Raw genomic sequence first — 18,938 nt, forward strand, 5'->3', positions numbered from 1 at the left:
GTTTAGATCTTATTTAGAATTTATTAGATACACCCGGGTATACCGTACCCCCAACTAACTCAATGTTAGTTTTTGCTCTTTATTTGATGAATAAATGAAAAACAATCATCAAAATGAGCACAAAATACACATAAATATATAGTACATCCGGATATACATAATAATCTGTGAGATCTTAGGGCCTGTTCTCATTGACTGAACTCAGCTGAACTGAACTGAGCTGAGCTGAACTGAACTGAATATTTTATGAGAGAAGGAAATTAGGAGCTGAGTTGAACTGAACTGAACTGAATTTCAACGTATGAGAACAGACCCTTATTCAAGTGGCTTAGGGCCTGTTCTCTTACGTTGAAATTCAGTTCAGTTCAGTTCAGCTCAGCTCAGTTCAGTTCAGCTCAACTCCTAATTTTCTTCTCTTATAAAATATTCATTTCAGTTCGGTTCAGTTCATTTTAGCTCAGTTCAGTTCAGCTCAGTTCAGGTCATCTCAGTTTAGCTCAGTTCATTTCAGTTCAGTTCAGTTCAGTTGAGTTCAATCAATGAGAACAGACCTTTAATCTTAACTTGGATATAACATACGTCCTCCGTTCTTTATTACTTGATCCGCTTTGACTTTTACACTATTCACCACCCCTCCTTTGACCGTATTTTGTGAATAATATGTAAGGAAAAATATATTCATGTATGATCTTTTTGGATTCGTCTCAATAAGTACCATCATAATATTTAACTTTTATATTTTTTACTTTTGGAGAATTTAAGTTATTGATTGTTAAAGTTTTGCATTGACAAACGTGATAAAAGAAACATGTCAAATAAAAAAGAACAGAGGAAGACAGCTAAAGAAATTCCCTCAAATATTTTTTTTTATAAAAAAAAATAGGTAATTGTACGTCACGGGTTTCTTAGTTGTGAATACCAATGCAACTTCCTCATCTAGCATGGGTTTCATCTACAACAACTCAACAAGTAGAGAATCAATTTTAGCAATGTCAATGATTCCTTTTTATCTTTACTGTCCTTACTTTAATACATAATGGCTTAAATTAATGCAAAGTCGTATTTTGTGAATACCATTTATTCATGGTTTCAAAGATACCCATTTTTAACAATCAATATTACTTGAAAATTACACATAACCTTAAAAATAATCCACTAAAATTCATGCAAAATTTTGTCTTCCCAAAAACACCAATGATAAAATTTACCATACCTTTAAAAAATTAAATGTTGTATGCAAGCCAAAGGGTCACATATAAGCATTAAGTACATTTTTTTATTTACGGAGTATCTAGATACAATATAAATTTAAAATTTTACGGAGTATGGCAAAAGCAGGCACATATCAATATATTTATAGCTTAGATAATCTAAATTTTTTTTAGCTTCTAATATGCAATTTTGTATATAGCAATTTTTTTTTATATTTTTTTATAAATTAAATTACGGAGTACTATTTATATTATTCTCTTAGTTTCATTTCAACTCTCTTTTGATTCTCTCCTCATTTGATCCCTCCTCTAGCATGGCTCTCACCCTCTCAAAATCTCCTCATTTTTTCTTGATTTTATCTCTTATCTTAATAATCTTCATACAATTTGTAAACTCCTTAAACAATAACAACAACAATGAGATGAAATTACCTCCTAAATTAGAATTAAAATCTCTATGTAAAACAACACCTTACCCAAATGATTGCTTAAACACCCTAAAACTAACCATTTCCTTAAACCTCCCATTAACCCTCCTAAACATCCTCTTACAATCACTTCAAAATGCACTAAGTGAAGCTACTAAACTCTCCTCACTTTTTGATGCAACAACTAACTACAATCTCATTGAAAAACAAAGAGGATCACTCCTAGATTGTAAGGAACTTCACCATATATCACTTCTTTCATTACAAAAATCGGTGTCTAAGGTAAAAACATCTAACCTAACCGATGCTAGGGTTTTCCTTAGTGCTGCACTCTCTAACAAGGAAACTTGCCTAGAAGGCCTTAACTCGGCTTCCGGCCCTTGGAAGCCACTTCTAGTGAGCTTCATTGCTAACACTTACAACCATGTTAGCAACTCATTGTCCATGCTCAAAGATGACCCTAATCAACCATTGTCACCCTTGTCGTGGTCACCTAATGACTACGACGAGGGTGACAATGGTGGTGACGATGATGGTGGTGGTGTAGGATATGATGATGATGATGATGATCTAAGTGAGACTATTATTGTTGCAGCTGATGGAAGTGGGAATTTTACAAGTGTACAAGAAGGGGTTGATTTTGCACCAAATAATAGTGAGTTTAGGACTTTTATATATGTAAGAAAAGGGGTTTATGAAGAGAATGTGGAGATTCCAAGTTATAAACCTAATATTGTTTTGCTTGGTGATGGAAGTGATGTTACTATTATTACTGGTAATAGAAGTGTTGCTGATGGTTGGACTACTTTCAGATCAGCAACTGTTGGTAATTTTCTTTTACTTTAACTTTTTTCTTGAATTTTATATATGTTTTGATGATCAAATAATCCTTTATTTAATTGAAAACTTAGACCAATTATATACTTGGAAAGTACATACACTTAAAAGAATCCTTGGATTTTTTTGTTCTTAGACTAGGTTAATCCCGTGCGATGTATGGTTTAAATAATTAAAAACATACTTGTATGTGTGCAAAATAAATATTTTTAGCAAAACATAATAAATCATGATCAATCCCTTTAATTAGATTAATCAAACTTAAAAATATTCTAATTAATTAACTTCGTAGTTATAATAAATTTTTTAAAATGTTAGCATTTGTTTTTGATTCAATATAGAAAATTTGAAGAATTAATAAAGAGGTTAAAATAATCCAAACTCTACTATCACTAATAAATTGTGTGATTAGCTATTTTTGTCATGAAATCTTTTAGAAAAATGTATAATTAATCAATAATTTTCAAATATCAGCTTTATTTTGAAAAAGAGAGAGAGAGAGAGAGTGATGTCACAAATAGTTTAGGAGGAAATTTTTTTATAAGAAGGTGACACATGTACCGTGGTGATGTCAGCGGCAATTAGTTTATTATTTGTTATAAATAGATTGTTATGTTTGAAATATTTCATTTGTAAAGCAAGAAACTTTGATCATGATTATTCATCGATATCAATATATATATATATATATATATATATATATATATATATATATATATATATATGGAAAAAAAATGTCCACCTGAGATCTAGCTAAATATATGTGTCTTGTTGTATATTTTCATAACACTATATTTTGTGTAATTTAGTGACACGTGATTAAAGATATTGTTTTTCAAAGATATACATTAGAAACTATGAAAAGTCAAAATAAGACCAACAATATGAAACTTGGAGAGTATAAGAATATCTTGAGTATGGTTGGATCCACACAAACCCCTTGTTTAATTCACTTAACTAAGGATGGGTGGTAATCTAAATTAAGACCTCCACGAGTGAAAAAAGGGGTGGTTTCTTCATTCTAGAGTAACATCCTTACAACACAGGTGTCTTAGTATATTCAAATTTACTAAAGTAACGAATTTGGTGAAAGTATGTGTTAACTTAGGTTCACACACCTGCAATACATGCATACACAAACAAGTTTCATGTCTAGTGTACACAAACAAGTGTAATACACTCTATGAAATAACACCCAACATGTTCCCAATGTAATCTCGTATAAATGCGTGCCACATTTATATATACGGAGTATAAATTAGTATATGATCTAAAAAAATATGGAAAATTTTGCAAATTGCAGCCATTTAAAGTTCGTATTTTGCAAATTGCGCCCATTTAAATTATTTTTTTGCAAATTGCAGCCCAAAAGTTCGTATAAATTGTAAAATGTAGTCCGATTAATTTTTTCATCGGTTTACAAGTTGAAAAATATTCGGCTAAAGTTTTAGGGGTCATTTTAGCCTTTAGGGGCCCGAATTGACATCGGAATTAGCAAAAAAATAACGTAAGAAACTGTAAATATGAGACACTTACGTTATTTTTTTGCTGATTCCGAGCTCAATTCGGGTCCTTAAGGGCTAAAATGACCCCTAAAACCTTAACCGAAGATTTTTCAACATGTAAACCGATGAAAAAATTGAATCGGGTTGCAATTTACAATTTATACGAACTTTTAGGCTGCAATTTGCAAAAAAAAATTTAAATGACTGCAATTTGCAAAATACGAACTTTAATTGCTGCAATTTGCAAATTTCTCAACATCTAAAATCAAATCTCATCTATAAATACTAACTGAAATCCACACTATTTGCTTTATTAGTTTATTATTAATGTTGTCATCACATTCATTTATCACTATTCTAACGGATCTTTTACCAAAATGGCTATTTTTACGAAAATATTTACCAAAACGGCTAATTTTGAATTTTAATTCCAAAACTAGCTAAATTATTGACTTGAAAGGAAAATTACTTATTTGTTATTTTCCTTTGAACTAGCAAAATTATAGCCGTTTTGGTAAAAGATCCTATTCTAAGTAGCCAAAGTTCATTATGGTATAATAATGCAGCGGTTTCTGGAGAAGGATTCTTAGCACGAGACATAACCTTTGCGAACACAGCAGGCCCCGAAAAGGCCCAAGCAGCCGCCCTTAGAATAAACGCAGACTTAACAGCAGTCTACAGATGCAACATCTTAGGATACCAGGACACACTCTACGTCCACTCATTCAGACAATTCTACCGCGAGTGTAACATATATGGTACAATTGACTACATATTTGGCAATGCTGCGGTAGTCCTCCAAGGATGTACCATAGTGTCACGTATGCCACTCCCTGGCCAGTACACGGTCATCACAGCTCAGTCACGAGTCATGCCTAACGAAAACACAGGCATCGTGCTCCAAAACTGCACGGTGCTAGCCACCGAGGAGCTAAATGGTAACAAGAGTCGCGTTCAGAGTTACCTAGGGAGGCCATGGAGGCCATACGCTAGGACGGTGTACATCGAATCGTACATTGATGAGTTTATTGATCCAAAGGGGTGGATAAAATGGTCATCAAATGATGTTGATGAGATGCAAAATAGTTTGTATTATGGAGAGTTTGATAATAGAGGGCCAGGTTCAATAACAAATGGTAGAGTAAATTGGGGAGGGTATCATGTAATGGATTATTATGATGCAAGTAATTTTACGGTTCATGAGTTTATTGTTGGGGAACAATGGTTAGATTCTACTTCATTTCCCTATGATGAAGGGATTTAATAATGACTATTATTATTATTATTATTATTATTATTATTATTATTATTATTATTATTATTATTATTATTATTATTACTTCTAAATGTGTCAATGTGTTGAAAATTGATACTCTTTGTTATTTTTTACAAATTGATCTCTAGATCATCTAGACCGGAAGGGAAACTGTAACCACTTGAGTTATTCCTCACTCTTAAGACTGATTCATTTATTAAAAGACAATACGATGTATGTACAAAGAAATTTAGTAGTAAATTAAAATTGAATCAAACAATTAAAAAGCTTAGCCTAGTTTAATCTATTAGAAGAAAAAAAAAAGAAAAGAAAAAGCTATGATTGTTGTTCATTGTTGCATATGAAACATTAAAATTCTTTAGCCATTCATGCACATATAGGTTGTTCACTCGAATTGAAGCGGATAGATGATCAAGAATTTGAGACTAAATAAACAAAAGTGTCAAAATATATTGATTATGCTAGCATTAAAAACAAATCAGGCCAATAAAATCAGATCGAAACATGAATTGCATTCGACTAATTTGAGTTTACTTTTTTAAACAGAATACTATAATTTTTTATTTTTTTTGGAATTAAATAATAATAATAATAAATCCCCTAAAATGAGGTTAAAATGTTCTCATTAACCAATTGAATGAGAAATTAATATGGGTTTATATGCATTATTAAATCTAATAACAATCAATTCGGTTCAAGACAATTTTGACCCAATATCGCACTTGTTCTCTTTGATTTGGTCCCCCATATAGGGTCGGTCCAATCTAATCCATGCATTATTCCAATCTATACCATTTTTTGAGCATAACTACATACATTCACGTATAATCGTATATTACTTCCATATACAATTATCATTCACAATTTGAATGAATTAATTGGTTTTACTAATGCAGATTACAATTTATGATGACTTAATTTTGTCTCCCTAAATGCTATTATCACCAAAACTTTATCTCTTCGGTATTTATAGTACAATTCAATCATTCATTTGGGAAAAATAAAGTGAAGAAGGTTGTACACAAAATATACGAAAAAATCGGATTGAAAGGAAACCTTAACTAACTTTCAAACAATATTGTATTCCTATAATAACTAACTAATTTTCATTTCAATTTTGTACAACACCCCTAAAACTTCTCTAATCCAGACCTCTCTAAGTTTCTCTTTCTTAAAGAAAAACAAAATAAAGAACCAAATTAGATAAAATGAAGGAAACAAAACACTAAAATAAGCATAATTTTAAAGATCAAAAATATTGTTAACAGGTTGGGAGGAGGTAAAAGAGAGAGCCAAAAAAAAAAAAAAAAAAAAAAAACAAGAAAAAAAAAAATCATTCATTCCTGCCTTAGCTAGAGGCATGCCATGCTAGCTAAAACAACGGCAGAAGGCCTCTCTCTTTAGCCCCTCCTACCCTCTCATCCATCTTTTTGATTCGATCTCTTGTTCGACACAAACATGGCCTTTGAGGAGTTTAGCCAACTATCTAAACGTAGGAGAGAAGAACGTGCACAAAAATACAAGAAGAAGATATGCTTCGCGGTAATTTGTAGTATATTGTTCCTCCTTTGTATAGCCGGTGGAGTTTTTGCATTCTTTTATTTTAGTGACAAGAAAAATGATGCAACTAATAAAGACGATGGTTCCTCTCCTTCCCCTCCTGGAGGAGGAGAAGAGCAGATGAAAACCTCGAGTAAGATAATACAAATGTTATGTGACCCTACGGACTATAAGAAGAAATGTGAAGGTACCCTAGCCAATGTGGTACGTACTAATGCCTCTAACCCTTCTATTGCCCCTAGGGTGATCATCAAAGCCGCCATCTCTGCAGCCGCGAAAGAGATTGTCAAGGCTATTAATAAGACCGAAAAATTTAAGTTTGATAAACAAGAGGATAAGGCTGCATATCAAGTTTGCAAGAAGCTCTTCCAGGTAAAAGAATATGATTGATTCACACATATTTTTAAAATCTACCCTTACCGAAATAGAATACTTATGAATAATTCTTTTAGTAAAATTAATTCATTAATAGAAGAGTCACATAACATCTACAATATAAATCAAAAGTAGCAAATATAATATAAATTAGATACAAAAATATTGATTTAGAAGAATTTTCCTTAAATAAGTTAATGACAAATTAAATTCCTTGTGAATATAATGCTCAAAAAAAATTATTCAATTCAACACCATTTATATAATGTGCATGAAAAACTTTTTAATGTATGCATGTTCATTAAGGGTACCTAGTGCGATTAAAAATTACTTTCTAAGTTAAAGATTTAAAATTTTTAAAGCATGACACATCGTAAAAAATACCAATAATGTACTCCTAAATTCCCAATGCATTAGGTTTACATCGAACTATATACTTTAAAATTAACAAATAGTCATGTAATATACTTCATTTACATACTTCATGCACCAATAATTACGTAATTATTTACAACCCTAATGACAATAATCCCATAACAAAAACAGGATTCGGTAGATGAATTATCCGAGTCACTCCATCACGCGGAACATGAGGTTAAGAACTACCATACCGAGATTAATGAGCTTAAGACATGGTTAAGCGCGGTGTATTCTTACCAAGAAACATGTATCGATGCATTCGATAATGGGGATATCAAGAACAAGATCAAGGGAGCAGTGAATGCTTCTAAGGAGTTTGTTAGTAACTCTCTTGCACTTGTATCCCAAATCTCAAATATTCTTGACAAATTTAGTGCGGCCGAAGAAGCTTTGAAGCCTCCTACTCGTCACCTTCTAGCACACGGTGCACCTAATCGCAATGGTTCACCTTCATTCGTCAATGATGAGGGATTCCCCGATTGGATTGGTCATGAGGAACGTAAGCTTTCGGTTAAATCGGTGAGTAACTTGGTTGCCAACCTCACCGTGGCGAAAGATGGGAGTGGAAATTTTACTACCATCAATGATTGTTTAAAATCCTTGCCTGAAAATCGCAAAGAAAGGTAATTAATTACAATGCAAGGTTTTATCCTAGTTGTATCAATACTTTTTTATACACGCTCGGATGCACATAGAGGTTAAGATTTGAAAATGGACAAAGAATATCAAATGAGCAGAAAATACCATGCACCGTGCACCCAAGTGTATATAAATTTTTTCATATATGTTATATATCATTTGGTTAATGATTTAATTATGCTAACTTTAACTTTGTGGGATGTATGTAAGCAGAATTTATATCTACATTAAAGAAGGAATTTACGAAGAATACGTGACAATTACCAAAAAGATGGCAAATATAACAATGTTTGGAGAGGGGTCACAAAAAAGTATGGTCACTGGAAACAAAAATTTTGTAGATGGAGTTCGTACCTTTGAAACTGCCACTGTTGGTATATATATACTTTCTCTATTTATAGCTTTACACAAATAACTATGATCAATTTATGTTTCTTTAACAATAAAAATTGTGCGCCAGTTTATGGTGTATGTATGCACCACAATCATGAATATATGGGCACATATGATACCAATGTGGTATTGCTCGAATTAGTAGTTATGATCGTGGGCCTGTGTATACTGTATTAGGTGTCACAGGTTCAAATCCTCTAATCCCATGTTATGATCGAGGGCCTGCGTACACTGTATTAGGTGTCACAAGTTCAAATCCTCTAATCTCACGTTATGATCGTGGGCCCGTGTACACTATATTGGGTGTCACAGGTTCAAGTCCTACAATCACATTTTTAATGTGTATTGCATTTGTGGTTGATTCGGACCAAAAAAAAAAAACCAAACGCATGCAATTAGACAAAGCTCGTTTGGTAGGTAGTGATAAATTAATGGTGGTAATGAGAAAGGATTATTTGTATGTAATTTGCAAGAAAGAGATTGTCCTCATCATCATACTGTTAGTTTCTTGAAAGTATTTTTTTTCTTCGTAAATTTCCATTTTCATCCATTACCAATAGTTGATTCAATACTCTTTAGTTTTTGTGAAAATGTTACACTTGGTTAGACCATTAGTATCCTCCATGATGAAATTCTAAACAAACATTTATGCTTCAGCTGTGCAAGGAGAAGGATTTGTTGGCATTGAATTAGGATTCAAGAACACCGCAGGCCCGGAAAAACACCAAGCAGTAGCCCTTAGAGTGCAAGCAGATCGCTCAATTTTTCTCAATTGTCGTATGGAAGCATACGAAGACACCCTTTATGTTCAAGCACATAGACAATTCTACCGCAGTTGTTACATCACTGGTACAATAGACTTTATATTTGGTGACGCGGCTGCCATCTTCCAAAACTGTATGATTATTGTTAGGAAGCCAATGGACAACCAACAAAACATAGTCACGGCCCAAGGGAGGGCTGACAAACACGAAAACACGGGTATTGTTCTCCATAATTGTCGTATCTACCCCGATAAGGATCTATTCCCTTTAAAACATAAGTTCAAGACATACCTAGGTAGACCTTGGAAGCAATACTCTAGGACAATTGTCATGGAAAGTACGATTGGTGAGGTGATCACGCCAGAGGGATGGTCACCATGGCAAGGGGATTTTGCATTTAAGACATTGTACTATGCAGAGTTTAACAACCATGGTCCGGGAGCAGATACCTCGAAACGTGTTAAATGGGGTGGTTATAAGAAGTCTATTAGTAGACAAGAGGCACAAAGTTACACTGTTACACCCTTCTTGCAGGGTAGTTGGATTCGAGACTACCCTTCGGTGCAAGTTCATTTTGGGTTGTACAATTGAAGGCTCAATGGCCATGTATTTGATTCAACAAGGAAATTGGATGTTCATATTTGATTTTATTTATTCAAAATTACTAATAGCTAGAACTTTTAGAAAATTTTGGCATTCTTAATGAGTGTTTCATATACTTGTTTATTTGATGTACATTATCTTAGATGAGGATTTTACTTGATTTATTCTACTATGTATAATTAACAATATGACATACGCTATGCCTAGTTCCCCCTTCAACTGTTTTTTGAGATTTTAAGCAAAGAATAATTAAGGTATTCTCAAACATATTGAGAACTAGATTATATTAAACCCCGTGCAATGCACATTTGTTAAATAATTCTAATGACAATAAAATAATAAATTTTACCAAAAATGATGGATATATAAATATTATAAATAGACTTAGTAGTAAAAAGTTTGAAATATTGTGAAAGAAATTAATTAAACATATACGGGGTAATAGTTATAATGGGCAATTTGATATTTAAGAACATTTATTTTAGATTTTATATAAACTAAAAGTCATAATTTAATTACAATAAGTTTTTTTTTAGTAAATGGTTTTGGAGGGAAACATTTTACAATATTTTGCTAAGTGTTCTCTAAGTTTCCCCTTTAGTATAATGTAATTGATTGATTCAGGGCCTGTTCATATTTACTTATTTTCAGTTCAGTTCAGTTCAGTTCGGCTCCAATCAGTTCAGTTCAAGTTCAGTTCAGTTCAAGTTCAGTTTAGTTCAAGTTCAGTTCAGTTCAGTTGTTAATTTTTTTGTTTTAGATGTTTTAGCATATTACAACAACGACAATAATAATAATAACAATAATAATAATAATAACAATAATAATAATAATAATAATAATAATAATAATAATTATTATTATTATTATTATTATTATTATTATTATTTTAAATTATATTCATCGTTCAAAATGGTCACATGTTTTTTTATAGTTGAACTCATTGACAAAATGAGAGTACTACACAACAGTTACTAGCTTTCATAATCGGTTATTTCTTCGTTTTCTTCTTCTTCATTAAGTTACTCTATTATCTCGGCATTCCTCTGTTATCAGTTATTTGGTTTCGTACAATATCTATAGCTGCTTTTCTCTTATCATCGTACATAGTATGATCTTCTGTTGGTCGCATGACTTCAACTTGGTGCGTGAATGGAATCCTTATTTCATGTAAACGAACAAAATTGTGTAGAGTACAACAAGCAACGATTGACTACAGTAAAATATTGAAGAATACTTTATATTTTTATATCTATATTTAAAATATAATACACAAAAATTTAATAATTTAAAATATAATAATTTAAAATACAAAGTTATTTTTAAAACACTTTTATATTTTTCATTATCCACTATACATATTATCATTAATTTTCATAAACATTTTCATATATTTTTATGCATTTTAATTTTTCAGTTCAGTTCAGTTCAGCTCCAATCAGTTCAGTTCAGCTCAGTTCAGTAAATATGAACAGGCCCTCATTCATTCTCAGTAGTTAATATCAGATCTCTATGACACAAGAAAATACGGTCGTGTTATCATTGTAGATCATGTGTTATCAAAATTGATGCCCCTGTTTGGTAAGTATCTTTTAGCTTATTGATATAGCTAATTGTATTAACTTGTTAGACTAGCCGGTAATATTAGCTTATTTGACTAGTTAATTGTAAATAGGTACTTATGTAAAAGTGTTTGGTAAATAGCTATTTATTATTAGTTGTTTCAGTGTATTTTAGGGCTGAGCAAAACTACCCGAAAAACCGAATCCGTTACCGTTCCGAAAATTAGGGTACCCGATCCGATAACCATAACGGTTCGGGTACCCGTTCCGATAATTTGTTATCGGGTATGGTTATTGGGTATCATTTTAAAATTAACGGTTACCCGTTCCGAACCGATAAGCAATTTTTTGTTTTTTTATCCTACTTAAATCTATTTATTCCAAAATCTAAACTCTTACTTTACTTCATAATCACTATATAATATTAATGATTAGTAATATAATTAATAATTTAGTCAAGATCATGTTGTATTGTTGTTAATTAGTGTTAAAATTTATCATAATAAATAATTTATTAAGTTTAATTATCACTATTGGATACTTTATTAGGTACCCAATAACTGTTCCGAAAATCCGGGTACCCGAACTTATCGGTTCGGTTTATGGATATCACTTTTGGTGATATTGGTTATCGGGTACCCGAACCGTTAGTACTAATGGTACGGGTACCCGTCCCATGCTCACCCCTAGTGTATATAACACCTAAAAACCTAACTATTCAACAAGCTAATTGCAAAAAACTATTATATTGAGCTTTTTCTAAAAGAGCTTTAGCCTTTAGGGACCCAAAAAGCTCTTTTTATAAGCTATTTACCAGACATCCAAATTAGTTTTTTTAAATACTCATAGTCAATTATTTAATAGTACTTAATAAGCTAAAAGCTATTAAAAAAACTTTTTACAAAACAAGGCCAAAAAAAAAAAAAAAATTACGACCGCCAAATGCCCGAGTAGGCCACACCACCACGATGTGCTTCTCAGCCTCTTACGGCTGGGCTACACCTCTACAAAACTTCCCAAGCACGAATCAAAACACACAAATCACCCAAGTGCATAAAAGGAAGGAAGCTACCAAAATATTCACTACATTTTGGCGCCTAGGTTGAACATTTCGAATATCTTGCTGTTGTTTTCCACTAGATCAAAGCCCCTTTCCCCACCAATCTCAAGCCCTCAAGTCTTTCTATCTTCCAAATTCAAGGTTCAATCGTCTGTGTTTTCTGGGAATAATTCACATCGCAAAAATGGAGCAGCAGCAGCGAAACCCAAGGGCAGTGGCTCAAGAATCAGAAGAAATGGAAGAAATTCAACATGGCCCTTCTCCTGTTGAACAATTACAGGTACAATTCCCCCAAATTTCTCCTCTTTTTCTCTCATTTCTTGATAATTTTATCTGGGTTTTCTTTATATTCATCAAACTTTAGGTTTCTTGCTATTTAACAATGATATTGTGAAATGGGTCTTTTTTTTCTTTAATTTCTTGAAATTGTTTATCTGGGTTTTCTTTATAATCCTTTATTTTGAGGGTTTCTTGTGAAATTACGGTTATTAGTTGATGATTGTGGTTTCTTCTGATGGTTCAAGAAATTTATTGATATAACGAAATGGGTCTTCTTATTTCATCTGGGTGTTTTCAATACCAAATCAATTTTAGGGTTTCTTGATTATTTACTGTAAATTGTCAATAATTGCTTATTTCTTTAGATGGATCCGAAAATTTTCTTGATATAATGAAATGGGTATGCTGTTTCCCTTTCAATTTTGATGAAATTGATTACACCCAGAATTTATGGTTTCTTGCTAATCTTCCAGGAATTTGTGTGATCAAGAAGCTTAATCTAGCTTTCCATATGTTGGGTTTATGGGGTAAATGTTACCCTCTTTACTCCTAACCGGCTGCTTCTATTAATGGGTAATTCTTGTTAGAAGTTCTTGATGTGTTATTGAAGAGGGTTAAATTGTTACGATTTAATATTGATTTTGTTGTATTGCTCTACCAGTCAACAAGAGCTTTTCTTGAAATTCATAATACAGAAAAGCCTTCTATGACTTGTGTATACAGAAAAGCTTTTCTTGTTGTATTGCTCTACCAGTCAGCAAGAGTTTGGATAACTAATGTTGGATTTTCCTCTTCTATGATTTGTGTACTTTTTATTCTTGGATCGGTGATTGAGGTTGCCCCTATACTTGTTTGGTGCGGCAGTAGACTAGGTCTTCCCATTCTTGAGAGAAAGACAAAGATATTTCAATATTGTTGCCAGCAGTTTTAGTATTTGATTCTGTGATTGTTAGTCAAGCTATGTAGGGAGGAGCTAAATATAATTGGTGCTTTGTGGTTCATTATTAGCTCATCAACCTGTCTTTTGCTAATTTTCCGCGGAGGCTCAAGTGTCAAGAATGCTTTTCTATTGCTGTATACAGGAATTAGAACTTGGTTTAGTACTAAGACTACTGACTACAATTTATACAAATGCATTTTTATTATTATTTTTTTTATTTTGTTGCTTCTCCTTTAATATGCATTCCAATTAAAAAAAAAAAAAAATGTTCTTTAAGAATTGATGCGAGTACAATTACCTTTATTCATTAAGTCAAGAAGTTCTTTGTATGCAACAGTACGTATTAATTTGTTTCTTATATTAGGCAGCTGGTATTGCGGCTATGGATGTTAAGAAGCTTAAAGATGCTGGCTTATGTACAGTTGAATCTGTTGCCTATTCTCCGCGCAAGGAGCTTCTTCATATTAAAGGAATTAGTGAAGCCAAAGTTGACAAAATAATTGAAGCAGGTGAGAATGATATTGATATTATTTGTATATCTTGATTCTGTTTTCTGCTATACCTTGATTCTTTTTTATGAAATCAACATTAATATTTGCTGCCTCTATTGCTCTTTTGATTGGCAGCTTCAAAACTGGTTCCTTTAGGCTTTACCAGTGCTACTCAACTCCATGCACAGAGACTCGAGATTATTCAAATTACATCTGGCTCTACAGAGCTTGACAAAATCTTAGAAGGTTTGTTGTTACACCATCTTTACCTGTGCATGTCATTGCTATATATAATATATTCAGTAACTTCAGCGGTAAACTGACTTCATGTAGTTATATCATTTGGAAGGAGGACTTGAGACGGGATCAATCACAGAATTATATGGCGAGTTTCGTTCTGGAAAGACTCAACTTTGTCACACGCTCTGTGTCACTTGCCAAGTAAAAATTCTTGTTCACTCGATAAACTGTCCTTTTTTTTTTATTTATCAAAAACTACTAAAATTATTGTCTTCCCTTCATGTTTTAAAAAATAAATAAATTCATCTCAGGCTATCTTAATTTTAGCCGCTACAATTATTAAATCGGTGCTCTAACATATCCTCTGTGAGCACTGACTTGTACAGCGAGTACTTGTTTGACTTATACTCCACATATATTTTTTAGATCCATTGTCTGACAAATTTGGATATTACTCTTGAGAATTGTATGAAACTGCCAACTTGAGGGTAAATTTTCTTCAAGCAAAACTGTATATCTGTGTTTAGATAGCTTTCAGAATTTTTACATGTTTCTTCTTCTCAGGGGGGACTAAATATATATTTTGATTGTGTTATGCTGCAATTCTGTTCTAGACCCATCTATAAAACTATAATGCTTAATGTTTCCAATTTTCTTGTTGGTGTCTCAGCTCCCATTAGACCAAGGAGGTGGTGAAGGAAAAGCAATGTACATTGATGCAGAGGGGACATTTAGGCCGCAGAGACTTTTACAGATTGCGGAGAGGTTTGTGTCAGCTGCCATCTATATGTTGTCTCTTTCTATTATATACGTAAGCATACAATTTGTAAAACTGTGCTTTTATTCCAGGTTTGGGTTGAATGGTGCTGATGTGTTAGAAAATGTGGCCTATGCAAGAGCATATAACACTGATCATCAGTCAAGGCTTTTGCTTGAAGCAGCATCGATGATGGTGGAAACAAGGTATTTTGAGTTTCTTATGTTTTTTAATTGAGAAGAGTATCTTGCATTTAGCTTGTTGCCAACATTACAACTTGATAAATCACCATGTTTTGTTCAATTAAATGACGATCTGAAACTCAATGGATTTTGTCAATTTCACTTGTGACTTGTCTAATTAATATAGCCAACCTTTATATTCCTTAGGAACTCGTATTCTTTCTTTGTTTGCTGTACTATTGCATATTAGCAGCCATTTTTCAACACTCCAGAACAACTTGAAATAGAGTGCAATGTGTAGATATTTTGAAATGGAACTAGAAACTTGTCTTTATATTGCCCTTATATGTTTAGAATTGTTAGTGGCTGACTTGAATGTCCTGCAGCCTCGGTTATCTTGCAGTTATAGCTCTGGTTAAAATTTATACAAATTTGAAGCACTGATGCTGTCATTTGCGCTCACTACTTTTTGCTTGATTATAAGTTGTGGATTATGGTGTCAAAATTAATATGGATTTCTCATCTGCAGATTTGCTCTTATGATCGTAGACAGTGCTACTGCACTTTATCGGACAGATTTCTCAGGAAGGGGTGAGTTATCAGCCAGACAAATGCACCTTGCTAAGTTCCTTAGGAGCCTTCAGAAGCTGGCAGATGAGGTAATTATTCAGCTTCATTTTGACATTTGATACTTCAAGCAAACTGAACTTAGTGTTCATATGCTCTGAATTGGTAGCATATAAGACGAGGATACAAACCTTGCTATAAGTCATTATGCTTGTGGGAAACTATCCTTAACTGCATGATTGGCATTGCAGTTTGGTGTCGCTGTGGTCATTACAAATCAAGTGGTTGCCCAAGTGGATGGTTCTGCAGTCTTTGCTGGTCCTCAAATCAAACCTATTGGTGGCAATATAATGGCTCACGCTTCCACAACCAGGTCAGTTAATCTCGACCTATAATTTTCTGTCAAATAAAATACAGATATGTTGATGTGCTGAACTTTTTCCGTTAAACTATTCAGATTAGCTCTCCGAAAGGGAAGAGGGGAGGAGCGCATATGTAAAGTAATAAGCTCCCCATGCCTTGCTGAAGCTGAAGCAAGATTTCAGATCTCTTCCGAAGGTGTTACTGATGTTAAAGACTGATACCTAATCCTCTTGCTACTGTCAGTGGATGTACACAACAGCTGTTTTTCTTCACCATTGCTGTACGGATGAGGTCTTGCTGATTACAATTTATCATTGTTGCCTGAAAGGTTGGGAGAGGGTGTAAATTCTGTAATGTAGATTAGTATAATAGCAAATCTACAAATGTAGATCCTTTGCTTAGATGCGTTTTTCAGGTTCTTGTATACAATTGTCCTATTACACTAATTTCCATTATATTGGCTTCAAGTTTTTTGTTATTAACAAGCTTATCTTCTTATTTGACTTCAAGTTGCAATTTAGAGATGAGTATTGACAATTTGGCACGCACTAGAAAATGGCTTCTTTTGCTCGTACAACACTAAATTCATACCCAATTTAGCATCCTAACACTCATTCACTCATTTGGATATTAATTACACTTATTATATCCCCCTTGCTCGCCCTTAAGTTCCATTCGAATACGCACTTAAAATGGCTTAAGAAAGTATTTTGACATTCTTTATCCGCTAATACATAGTTGGCTTAAGGCCATCTTGGGGTTAAGGTGTTAAGCCATGCAAGGGCAACATTCATTTTCCAAAAGCACAACAAAATAGTAGTATGATTAAAAATTAAGGCATGCAAGCACGACATAACACAAACATAGTGACATGTGAGAGTAGGATGCACCTGACATGACATCTTTGCAAAAAATTCAATAGAGCAACATGACCTTTAGCGATTGATTTCGTAAAGATTTGTTTGTACTCCCTTTGTTTTTAATACTTGCTTCATTTCTATTTTTATCACTGTTCATTTGTCCTACTTTGACTAAGGGTATGTTCTCATACGTTTATTTTCAGTTCAGTTCAGTTTAGCTCCTAATTTCTTTCTCTTATAAAATATTCATTTAAGTTCAGTTTAGCTGAGAACAGGCCCTAATGTTTGTGATTTATACATAAGAAAAAAAAAAGTCTTGTGGGTGTTTGTTGGAATCGTCTAAATGAATAGATTATTTTAATTGTTAGAATTTTTACTTATTGATGATTTAAAATATAATTGATCAAAGATTAGTATCGGCATACGTGCTCAAGAGAAATGGAACAAGTATTTCAAAACAAAGGGAGTATCTTCTTTTCCAAAATTTTGGCATGACATGACATTCCAGGCAGTGAGTGGTTTAGTAGGGATGTGTTTGTGTCACCTTTTTTAGTGAATCGCTAAACATCGCCCGCAAATTACCATATAAAGCCCACAAATATGACTTGGTGTGACCATTATGCCCATTTTCTAAAATTGAAATAATCTCGGTTTAAAAAATGTGGAGCCGTACTGGCTCGCCGGGGGAGACCGGAGGGCAGGCCGGAGATGCGGGGGACGCCGGAGGTACGTCGTCGTCGACGGAAAACGAGGTAAGTCACCGTTAAAATTCACGGTTTACCGTCGGAGTGGCTCTGGCGCCTAGGATGGACGCCCAAACCGTAGCCTGGACGTCCAAGCAAGACGCCAGAACCACCAGAGTGGCGTCCAGCCCAGACGCCCAGACCACCAGACTGACGTCCTGGCCAGGCGCCACTCTACTGGCTGAGGCGGCCCTGCCAGGCGCCAGTCCAGTGGCTGTGGCAGCCCTGGCAGACGCCACCCTTATAAATTAATTTTTTTTTCTTTTTTGATTTTGTTGTTGTTTTTTATTTATTTATTTTTTAAAAAAAAAATCGAAAATGATTTTTTTTTAAAAATTCGAAATGGGTTTTTTTTAAATTAATTTTGAAAATTCGAAATAGGTTTTTTTAAAATTAAGTTTGAAAATTCGAAATGGTATATTTTTAAATTTAGTTTGAAAATTCGAATTGGGTTTTTATAAAAATTAAGTTTGATTATACATAATTATGCTTTTTTGTGTTAATTCTGTGTAAATATAGAAATTAAATGTATTATCCGTTAATTGTATTTATTGTAATATATAATTGATGCAGGATTATGGTGGAGACGGAAATGATTACAGTGGGATATTTGGACATGATGGTCCATTCGAAGAAGCTCAACAGGCGATTGATTGGGCAAAACAGGTTGCAATTGGAAGCTAAAAGAACAATCTAAAATGTTACAAACTTACAACATAATGTCCAATTTAATAAATTAAAACGATAATATTTAAAGTGCTCTATAAATAAAATGACAAAACCATCAATAATCCCTCCTCGACGACGAATCCCACTGCGCAAGGGTCTGTTCCAGACTATCAACAACAACTCTCCCTGTTGCACTCATGCTGTCCTTCTCAAG

At 33.3% G+C, this 18,938-nt stretch overlaps 3 protein-coding genes across 3 annotated transcripts; all 3 read left to right on the forward strand.

Moving 5' to 3' along the window:
• The first annotated feature begins 1,256 nt into the window (after positions 1-1,256).
• On the forward strand, positions 1,257-5,245 carry LOC110715931 (probable pectinesterase/pectinesterase inhibitor 12). The gene is made up of 2 exons (XM_021894549.1): positions 1,257-2,465; positions 4,548-5,245. The coding sequence occupies exons 1-2, from the start codon at positions 1,526-1,528 to the stop codon at positions 5,243-5,245; spliced, it is 1,638 nt and encodes a 545-aa protein (XP_021750241.1). The 5' UTR covers positions 1,257-1,525.
• Positions 5,246-6,265: 1,020 nt separating this feature from the next.
• On the forward strand, positions 6,266-10,234 carry LOC110715795 (pectinesterase-like). The gene is made up of 4 exons (XM_021894408.1): positions 6,266-7,189; positions 7,739-8,235; positions 8,465-8,625; positions 9,302-10,234. The coding sequence occupies exons 1-4, from the start codon at positions 6,716-6,718 to the stop codon at positions 9,997-9,999; spliced, it is 1,830 nt and encodes a 609-aa protein (XP_021750100.1). The 5' UTR covers positions 6,266-6,715; the 3' UTR covers positions 10,000-10,234.
• Positions 10,235-12,236: 2,002 nt separating this feature from the next.
• Positions 12,237-16,972, forward strand: LOC110715930 (DNA repair protein RAD51 homolog). The gene is made up of 9 exons (XM_021894548.1): positions 12,237-12,913; positions 14,217-14,361; positions 14,479-14,589; positions 14,693-14,784; positions 15,254-15,348; positions 15,433-15,546; positions 16,052-16,181; positions 16,341-16,462; positions 16,547-16,972. The coding sequence occupies exons 1-9, from the start codon at positions 12,818-12,820 to the stop codon at positions 16,668-16,670; spliced, it is 1,029 nt and encodes a 342-aa protein (XP_021750240.1). The 5' UTR covers positions 12,237-12,817; the 3' UTR covers positions 16,671-16,972.
• Positions 16,973-18,938: the final 1,966 nt, after the last annotated feature.

Source organism: Chenopodium quinoa, unplaced genomic scaffold (assembly GCF_001683475.1).
Source record: "Chenopodium quinoa cultivar QQ74 unplaced genomic scaffold, ASM168347v1, whole genome shotgun sequence".
NCBI lineage: Eukaryota > Viridiplantae > Streptophyta > Magnoliopsida > Caryophyllales > Amaranthaceae > Chenopodium > Chenopodium quinoa.